Genomic DNA, 10421 nt, shown 5'->3' with positions numbered 1-10421 from the left:
CAGGAGGAAATGTGACTGCTTCCTCCACTCAAAGAGCTGGGACAAGGGAGAGGGAGTATGACCAGGGCTGGAAGCAAACCCCATGGAGAGCAAATGCTCTGAGTAGGGTGACCAGACAGCAAGTGTGAAAAATCAGGGCAGGGAGTGGGGGGTAATAGGAACCTATATAAGAAAAAGACCCCAAAATCGGGACTGTCCCTATAAAATCAGGACATCTGGTCACCCTAGCTCTGAGCCCTAGCAGAGACTCTCCCAAGGTAGCAGGGGACAGCGCCAGAGAGCAGAAGTGGGTGCTAAGCAGGCAGTGGGAAAGGGAAGCTGGCTGGAGCTTGGCACGCTGATGCCCCAGGTGCATGCACACTGCTACAGCTGAGCGGCCAGCACAGGCTCCTTACACACAACCGGGCCCCGCCTCCTGCAGAGCCGACGCCAGGGCAAGCGCCACAAAGCAGGATTTTATTTTAGTTCAGGGTACTTGATCTAGGTCGTAGCGTCAGCCAGGGCCCCTAAGGCACAGCAGCACAATGGCAAGAGGGGCCAAGGCTGCTTGGTGAATCCCAGGAAGAAGCAGCACGTGCAGGAACCCAGAGCAGAAGGCAGGGGAGTGGCAAGAGCCAGGGATCCGGGAGAGCAGCCGGGTGGTGAGGGAGCATGGAGAGCACCTCCACCCCTTGGCCCCGTGCTGGCCAGGCTCCGGAGATGACTCAGCGCCAACTGCAGGAGCATCAAGCTGCCCTTCTCACCGGAGAGTCTGGGCAGCGGCTCCTCCTCCAGGCGGCTGCTTCACTTGTCCTAATGGAGCAGGGGCTGCGGAGAAAGAGGCCATGAGCAAGGCACCCACCTCTCCCAGCACTGAGTCGCTTCCAGCACCACATATTGCTGCTCCACCAGGGTGGCTCCAAAACCGCCCTGGCCTTCGGTGCCACCAGCCTGTACTGGACATTCCTGTCTGACTGCTGCCCCCATCTGCCCCACTGGCTGAGCCGCCGGTTTCCTGGCTCGTCACGTAAGCAGGTGTCTTCCCAGGCAGATCAGCGGCGAGTTGACTCGTTATTTCTTGCCCATGTTTCCAATCTCATCTCCCACCCTTCCCCTACCACTCCTCCCCACACGCCAAACCCCTCAGCCCTACCCCCGCCACACATCACCTCCATATTGATGCACATAAAGGTAATTCCGCACATGGATGTAAAATATTAGAGGGAACATTGCACCCACTCTTCCCCTCCCACATCCGCCCTAAACCTGGCCTAACTGCAACACTCCACATGCCCAACTCCTCCCCGATCCCCAACCCCACGACATCCCCTCCTGCCCACGCTGCTACTCCTCCACAGTTCCCATGTCCTGGGCCACCAGCAACGCGGACTTGGTACCTGTCGGGCCTCCAGTGACTCTGACTCTGGGCGCTTCCAGGCCGGCATGGCAAGAGCCCACAGCACCAGCAACCCAAAGACCAAGATCAGCATCCCCAGAGAATTGGCGAACCAGGCCTCAGGGGGGAGTTTAGCGTAGGGAACCGTCTTGTTCGTCCTGAGAGAGAAGAGATGGAGCCACCACCTTCATTCGGAGCCAGCACCAGTGCAAGCACCCTCGCCCCTTACAATCCCAGCTCCCTCTGGAGAGCCCCTGGAGGGGGAAACCCTGCCAGCACCCCATCAGATGGGTGGGGAGGGGCCTCTCCCACTTCCTGGAGCATCCATTGGGCCCTGTGAGATCCAGCCATGCCTCAACCCATCTCCAGGGCAGGAGGTTGTAGCCCTTCCCTGGGCACCTTGCCCAGTCATCTTCACAACCCACTCCCACCCAGCTCCCCAGCCTCTTGAACAGCTACCTAGAGCTGGGGATGCTTCCCAAGTCTCCCCTTAGTCATCCTCTCTGCACCAAGCCTGCGCAGCCCTTAGATCTTCCCTTCTGGGACTGTCACCATTCAGCCACTTGCTGGCATCTCTCAGTCACACAGTGTGTATGTGTGGTAGGGGGAGGTCACCCTACCCATGCTTGGGGTGACTCCAGAGCTCTGACTAACATAAGCCAAGAGTGGAAGACAGGGGTGGGTCACTGCGTTGTTCTGTGCACTCCCCCGAAGCTCTGGTATGGGCCACTGTCAGAGACAAGACACTGGGCAAGATGGACCCTGGTTTGGCCCAGCTCTTAGGAGTGGTGGGGGAAGCCCTCGGCCAAATGGAGGCCCACACACCCCACACCAGCTCTGGCACTCACAGGCTGAAGAAGAGCTTCTCATTGATGCCGGAGATGGATGCTGCCATGGCCAGCGCGAGGATGATGGAGCCGAAGAAGACGTGAATGGGCTTGTAGATGATCCGCAGCCAGGCAGGGGACCAGGGTAACAGGAAGGCAGCGAACCCCATGAGCCACTAGGATGGGGGAACAGAAAAGAGTTTGGAGCACAGAGTGGATCAAGCCATGGCACAGGCAGCCAACAGCAAGAGGGGGAGCCAGGGCAGAGCTGGGCATCAGAGGGGGAGGCTGGGCACCCACCTGGCAAGAGAAGAACAGCACAGCTGCCAGCCCCAGCCAGCTGTGCAGCGAGTACATGTTGGGGGTGCCCTGGGCATTGTGGAACCCGAAGACGGCGACGAGCCCCAGCACGACCAGGACAAAGGCTGCTAGGGTCAGCGCCGCGTGCAGCAGCTTCCACGGGAGCTTGGGGCCCGCCCAGGAGCTGGGCACCCGGTACACCAGCACCGCTGCAGGGGAGAGAGGCCGGCACACTCAGAGCAACCCTTGTATCCACGTCCCAGCCCCCGACGTGCCACCCAGGGACAGCACCCACTTACCTGCCCCATACAGCACCAGCATGCCCGTCACCATGAAGACCGGGTGCCAGTTAAACATCTTGGTGGAGCCATCCCAGGCAAAGCCTCCGCGCCAGTGCTGGGACCAGAACCCTGTGAACACCACACACAGGAGCCCCAGGGTGCCCAGCAGGGCCGAGAAGGGCAAGAACTGGAAGGTGGGCATCACTCCAGCAGCAGGGACTGCACCTGAGGGGGGAAATACCATGCCAGCTGATTGTACTGCCCAGCCTGTGCCCTGCTGCACTCTGAGCAAATCGCTGCCCCCCACGCCAGACCCTGCACAGCCCATTAGGCTCTGCTACCTCTCGCCCGCCCTCCCTCCCTCCCTGACCTGCCACCCCTCACCCGCCCTTCCTCCCTCTCCTCCGCTGGGCTCCGTCCGCCCCTCACTCGCCCGCCTGTCCTCCCTCCACTGGGCTCTGGCCACCCTCGCCCGCCCACTCAGCCTCCCTCCTCTCCAGCCACCCTTCACCCGCCGGACTCCGTCCACCCCTCACCCACTCGCCCGGCCTCCCTCCTCTCCAGCCACCCCTCATCTGCCCTCCACCGGGCTCCAGCCACCCCTCACCCGCCCGCCTTCCCTCCTTCCCCTCCACCGGGCGCCGTCTGCTCCTCGCCCACCCGCCCTCCACCGGGCTCCGGACGCCCCTCACCCGCTCCTCACCCGCCCACCCTCCCCACCTGGCTCCAGCTGCCCCTCCCCTCCGCCCAGCTCCAGCAGCCCCTCGCCCTGCCTCTCCACTGGGCTCCACCACTCACTTTCCCTCCTTCCCTCTCCAGCAGCCCCTTGCCCGCCAGCCCTTCCTCCGACCTCCACCAGCCTCTGCCAACTCCTGTCAGCCAGTGCCCTCCTGTCTCGGAAGGCTGGTTATAGAACCAGGAGCAGGCGGAGCCCCAGAGTTAATCAGACCGGATCAACAGCTGCTTTAAGTGCAGCCTTAAGTAATAAGCTGCAGGTGGGCGGGGAGGAGCAGCCAACTGCCCTGAGCCCAACCAGAACGGATCCTTCTGGTTGGGAGCCGGCAGGGAAAGTCCTCAGAGACAGAGATGATCTTAGATAATCAAGCCTCTGCAGCCAGAGCTCAGAGGGCAAGAGAGGCCTCTGCCCACCCTGCAGCCTTCACTCCCCTTCCCCTGGAGGACAGCAGGGATCCCAGGTTCCCAAGTAGAGAAGAGCCCTGTTCTCCCCCCTCCTCCCCAAGGAGTCCCTGCCCTGCAGCGCTCACACTCTGAAGACCTGTGCTGAGCCAGTCAAACCCAACAGCCAGGAGCTGGGCTTTGGGGATGCTGTGCCCACGCGCCAGCAATCAGCATGACATGGACCCAGCCCCCGCAGCACCGAAGGCTCTCCCACCAGCTGCCACGAGTATCCACAATGGGCTGGCCAGATCACCAGCTGGCACCAGAAGCACAAGCAGAGCCCAGCAGCCTTCCCAGGTGGAAAACACAACCTGATCAGCCACAGAGAGGGAGCTACCTTCAGCCCAGGGGTTTCAGATCCTCCAAAACACCACCCACTCCCCCAGCGCCCAGAGAGAAAGGAAGGGCCCTCGTCACAGTCACCGAGCCTCCTGCCTGCCACCCTGACGGCTGCACCTGTGCTTGGCACTTCCTGTGGGGAGGCAGCGGGTCATGAGATCCTCCCAACTTCTGCTTTCAGATCAGCACTGCACAGGCACCGGGAGGGGGAGGAGCATAGAGCTAAAGGCACTTGAGACCAACAGTAGAGAGCTCGGGGGAGGGACATCATACATGGGAGTGGGGCTGATCCCCCTGCCTCGCTCACCCAATGCTCAATCCTGCCCTGCAGCACCCCCTGCTATTCCCATCACAGGGCCCTCCCCAACTCTGCACCCTATTTCTGACAGTACCCCACTATGCTGTTCCTGTACCCCCACCTGAGATTGAGTCTTTAAAGCCAGAAGAGATTATTAGATCATCTAGTCCAGTGGTGGTACATCTAGTCTACTGGTGACTCCTTTCACATAGCAAGCCTCTGAGTGCGACCCCCCCCCTTATAAATTAAAAACACTTTTAAATATATTTAACACCATTATAAATGCAGGAGGCAAAGCAGGGTTTAGGGCGGAGGCTGACAGCTCGCGACCCTCCATGTAATAACCTTGTGACCCCCTGAGGGGTCCCAACCCCCAGTTTGAGAACCCCTGATCTAGTCTGACCTCCTGTGGAACACTGGGTGACCGTTCTTGGGGCGCCCAGGACTGAGTCACCTCTAGCTGCCAGCCACAGGGAGCCTTGCTTGTGCTTTAACTGGGTGATAGCCCCCTGACACCGCCAGCCTGTTAGCCACCAAAACCATCTCCGCTGGGCTAGGCCAGTCCTCACTTTGCCTTACAAGTTAACAATCGGTGCACCCCAGTCCCCGGGCCCCTTCGAAGCTTCCCCTATGATATCCAGCCTCTTCTCCACTGAACACCCACAGTAATACCAGCTCTACTGTCCCCACGGGAACAGCGCTCACACCAGCTCCGGATCAGCTCCTGGTCTAATACCACAGCACTGAGATATATTTATAGTGGAAATAAGGATGATAAACTACTCAAGATTCAAGAGATCATGAATAAGGATGATGGAAACAAAAGGGTTACATATAAAATAAAATCATAACATGATTCCTAGAGACTAAACTGAGCAGGCTAACCTTCCATCTAAAGACTTTATATCTCACCCAAACATCCTTCGCAGCATTTCAGGCAAGGCTGTGATCCCGTTTTCATGAAAGTAACCGCACTGCCCAATTACTTCCTAGGTGCAGGACAAAGGGGCGTCTTCCTTGCCTTCCCCAGAGTTCACTGTTTGTACCCCGAGTCAGCATAACCCCTGGGGCTTATTGTCCTGTGTTTTGCTATCCTGTTGTTGTCATATCCCCCTGTTGACTCTGTGACTGTGGGTTTCCACTGTGTCAGCTTACACTGCTTGATTTAGACATCAGCAGACAGGTGACTAGACATGCCTGTGTCCAACAGAAAACCCAGACCTGAAGAAGAGCTCAGTGTAGCTCGAAAGCTTGTCTCTTTCACCAGCAGAAATTAATCAAATAAACGGGTGAAAGTAAGCCGGTATGGACTGGTACGGCCTACCGGTAAAAAGTGGCTGCCGGTACTGGCTCGTAGCAGTCGACGTTAAAGCGCTGCCGCGGCAACACTTTAAGCAGGGTCCTTTGCCACGGCAGCGCTTTAACGTCATTGCCCCTTTTGCCCCCCCGGGCCACCGATGGGGGGGGGGCGCAAAAGGAGCAGCTGCCCTGGGACCAGCAATTTAAAAGGACCCAGGGCTCCGGCCGCTAGCACAGCAGCAGTGACCGGAGCCCCGGCCCTTTAAATCACCGCTGGAGCCCTGGGCGGTGCGGGCCAGGCAGCACGGACGGGCTGACTGGGGGACGCTGAACCCTAGCCCCGCCCCTTCCACCGAGGCACCGGCCCCCGTACTGGTAAGTGTTGAGTGTTACTTTCACCTCTGCTAATAAAAGATATTACCTTGCCCACCTATACGCACCAGGATATTCTTGTAACCCTGTGTCAAGTGGCGCTGAGGGGTTCTTAAGGTCACACGTAGGCCATTATATTTCACCCTGGTAGCCCTGTGTGGAATCAAGTAACTTGTAACACTTCCCTACAGCACTCCCAGTCTGGCCTTGTGCTGAGCTGACGCCATCAGGAGAGACGTCTCTCTGCAATGGGACAGACTCTCCACACAGGGTTACGCCAACCCTATGACTAAGTGCACACCAGCAAGTTCTCAGGAACTGGAGGGTGGCATCTCATTTGCTTAGAGATCTGCATCCTCCACCAAAAATACACCCAGCCACCTCAAGGGAGGAAAAGAGCTGCTCATGGGTTAGATTACCAGCAGTGAACACTACAGCCTCCCAATGATCTCTAGGAGTGGGTGGCTGCAAACTCCAATAGGCCCTGGGCCTCACTTTGTGTATCCCAGTCTAGTGTCATTCCTCTCACATGTCTGCAGATGCAGGGACCTTCAGTCCTATCCACTGTGGTTTATGCAGATGAGCACACATGGACTAACCATGCGGTGATACAGAGTTTAATATCTGCAGCCACAGGAATCCTGCCTGCTGGATGGTCAGCAGTTAAAATGCCGGAGATCAGGAAAGGAGTCTAGGAGTTGAAAGCTCTTTAAGACAAGTTTTACGCCCTCTTACTTGCATCCAGTGCTCAGCACAATAGGACACCGGATTCTGATTGGAGCTTCTGCAATAATGGTCTTCAGCATGTATGTGAAGAGCACCATTTCCTAGTCAGGATCTCAATGTGTTTGTGCATTGAGAGGTTAGATAAAACTGCTAAGCAATCGGACAAAACAGTAAGTACCTCTCGGCAGGGACCAATCAGCGTCATGCACAGCTGTAGCACTCGTGATCATTTGCACCAACGGCTCTGCCCCGACTCACTCTGTAGCCCCTCAGCCTCATCTTCCTCACCAGAAAAATGGGGATTGTGATGCTTGCCTGTTGCCCAGGAAGGGCTGGAATGCATAAAGCACTTTGAGAGAGCTGGAGGGAAAGTGCTGTACAAACATATTGTCTATTATACCCAGGAGCTGCTGGTTCCCAGCCCCCTGCTAAACCCACAAAGCCTGAGGGAGGATCAGCAGGACTCCTGCTGCCCCCCACCCAAATAGAGCAATTCCAACCCAAACCCTTCGGGAGAGGATGCTCCAGAGATGCTGAGAGGATTTCAAAAGGACAGAAATCCCAGTCCCGTGTCCAGTCTCACACAATAGCACCAACTCCAAGCATCCAAAAGTTACAGGTCCAGTCCTAAAAAATCATGATTGCACCTTAAAAAATCATAAGGCCTTTTTAAAATAAATAAATAAATAAATAAATTTGGGGAGAACAAGCTGGTGGGAGAAATCTGAAGTGCAAGAGAAACAAAAAAATGAATGACTCAAAGGAGCTTGAGAGAGCAGGTCATGATAATGAGACCATCAAAAAATGCACACAAACAGGCCAAAGAAGGCTACAAAGGCAGTTGCTAAGGCAAGAATGGAGGCTAAAGAGGAATTAGCTGCAGGAAGATGATGGCAGGAAATCGGTTTTTGGGTTGGCAAAAAAAAAAAAAAAAAAGAGGAACACTAAAGCACAAGAAATGAAGAAATCTTCATATGTGAAGGATAGGTACTGTGTGGTGGTAACTAGCCCCAAACAAGTTGTAGGAGCTATGGAACAAATATTTCTAAAGGCTGTTAAATGAGAAGAGAGTTGCAAGTGCAAGCACTGCTGATAATTTTGAGGAAGCCTCCAAAAGTATAGAAGAGACTGAATAGGATGAAGAATGGTAAAGCATTTGGAGAAGATGAAATAATTGTTGGTATGATCAAGGTAGTTGGAGATACTGGAGTAAAGTGGCATCACAGATTACTCAGAGTTTGCTGGGATCAAGCTAGGATACCAGATGACTGGAGAATAGGGTTGATTGTGCCGCTCTGGAAGGGTAAAGGTGATGCAAATGTTTGATCTGAACTGCTATCACAGCATCACCTTGTTAAGTCAGCCTCAAAGTCCTGGAGAGAATTTTGAAGGCAAGGATGAGGTGCAAGGTGGAGGAGAATATAGGAGAGAAGCAACATGGCTTTAGGAAGGGAAGGAGTCAATAGACACAATATTTTCAATGAGACAGAAGTTTAGAAGAATGATAAGTGGAGGGCATAACTACTATGTAGCATTTATTGATCTGGAGAAAGTGTATGACTTGGTTCCATGGGAGCTGGTGTTTGCAGTATTGAGATAGATGGGCAGGGGTGTTCAAGAAGTGGAGATGATAAACGAGCTGTATCAAGGGTCAACAGCTAAGGTGAAAACTATACATGCAATTTCAGAATTTTGAAGTGACAATCAGATTGAGACAAGGCGGTATGCTGAGTCCACTTCTCTTCATCCTAGTTATGGAGTTAATTAGTAGCAGAACCAAGTCTGTGGAGACACAGAGAAAACTAACGTATGCTGGTGACCTGGCCCTTTTGGTTGACAGCAAAGAGGAATTAGTAAATATCCTATGAGAGTGGGCCTCTGTGTTTGAAGGTAAACATAAAGATAACTGAAGTTGTGCAAGTAGGCAAGGCTCTTGATAGAAGTTTCAGGAGAGATGCTGAATCAGAAGAATTTGTGTACTTGGGAAATACACTTAGTACCACTGGAGGGTGGGGAGAGGGAAAGCACCCAATGTGCATGGGCCACAGTGAAAAAAGTGGCAGGAGTACTGTGGGAGTGGCAATTAACTAACAAGCTACAAGGAAAAGTGTATGCTGCCTGCATTTGTCCCTGCCTGCTCTAGTTTGGAAACAGTGGGTCTTACAGAGATGGAAGAGAAAACAAAAGATATAGGTAGCAGAAAATACTATAGTGAGAAGAATGGCAGGCAAGCAGAGAGTAGACAGAGCACACAGGGAAGAAGTTAGGGGGAAGTTGAACTTGGGACTCTCAATGAGAGATAGGCAGGAGAGCACCAGAGCTCGTTAGAACGACCAGCAAAGAAAGCACAGGAGAGAGAGGACAGCAAGAAATGGCATGGAAGACCAATGATACAACAGAGTCAATCAAGAGAAGTTTGACAAAAGGGCTGGAACTTCGAGTCCTAGACCTACAAACCCAAGTCATGGACCCAAAGGAGTGGCAAAGAATCATGGGCACCTCTGGGTCTGTGTAAATGGAAGAGGTCAAGAAATGAAGTGAATGAATGCGAGGCTCACTGTATTTCCCGCGTGCTGTATGAGTCTCCGAGAGCATGCAGGGTCACAATTTCCAGATTTTCTCTGCAACCATGACGGCTAGAAACTTACTTAACTCAAAAGGGCTGATTCTTGTGCAATCTCCAGCAGCTGAGGCCTTACGAGCGAACACTAAGAATCATGAGACTCACAACAAAGGGGTGAGCTGGCACCATTTAACAGGGCAGGATTCAGAGCAAGGCATTGGCGATACAGGGGTGCCTATCCCCCAGCCTGTAACTAGCCCCCTGTGAGCAACCCCTTTAGCATGCCAGGTCCCCAGGATCCGCACAGTCCCCTGAGGGCAGGCCTGGGGCCAACACACCATGAAAAGTGGGCCTTGGGGCACCAGTGAGCCGGGTAGGGTAACAAGAGAGCAAGTGTGAAAAATCGGGACAGGGTGGGAGGGTAATAGGAGCCTATATAAGAAAAAGCCCCCAAAATCAGGACATCTGGTCACCCTAGAGCCAGGGCTCCCTGCAGCCAGGCCAGCCCCTCGCACCTCCACCCAAGGGTCAAAGCCAGGCCCGGCTGGGGAACTGGGGCCCTGTGCCAAGGGAGTGCTGCTGGGCCATGACACTGGACTGGGGGAGGAGTCACCAGGTCACCTGCTGCCCCACAGCAGCGCACCCCATTGCCCCTTGGACTGGTCCTCTGACCCCTCCCCTGCGTCCAGCTCGCACCTCTCCTCCGGCCCCGCCGCGGTGCACGCTGGGAGCGGTAGTTCCAAGGGTCCGCGGACCCCCCGCGACTCACCATGAGCAGCCGCGCGGTCGGCTCGCCTCCCCCTTACAGCCACGCCCCCGCGCCAGACACCTCCGGGTCGCGCCCGCCCCCGCGGCACTCTGG

General features: G+C 55.1%; 1 protein-coding gene across 1 annotated transcript; it reads right to left on the bottom strand.

Moving 5' to 3' along the window:
• Positions 1–215: 215 nt before the first annotated feature.
• On the bottom strand, positions 216–10304 carry LOC112105378 (cytochrome b ascorbate-dependent protein 3). The gene is made up of 6 exons (XM_024198153.1): positions 10256–10304; positions 2802–3008; positions 2503–2711; positions 2224–2378; positions 1377–1533; positions 216–807 (listed from the first exon to the last, which is right to left on the bottom strand). The coding sequence occupies exons 2-6, from the start codon at positions 2983–2985 to the stop codon at positions 793–795; spliced, it is 720 nt and encodes a 239-aa protein (XP_024053921.1). The 5' UTR covers positions 2986–3008; positions 10256–10304; the 3' UTR covers positions 216–792.
• Between the last annotated feature and the right edge of the window lie 117 nt (positions 10305–10421).

Source organism: Terrapene carolina, unplaced genomic scaffold (genome assembly GCF_002925995.2).
Source record: "Terrapene carolina triunguis isolate 2854851 unplaced genomic scaffold, T_m_triunguis-2.0 Scaffold90, whole genome shotgun sequence".
Lineage (NCBI taxonomy): Eukaryota > Metazoa > Chordata > Testudines > Emydidae > Terrapene > Terrapene triunguis.
This window is presented reverse-complemented; position numbering and strand designations above follow the sequence as displayed.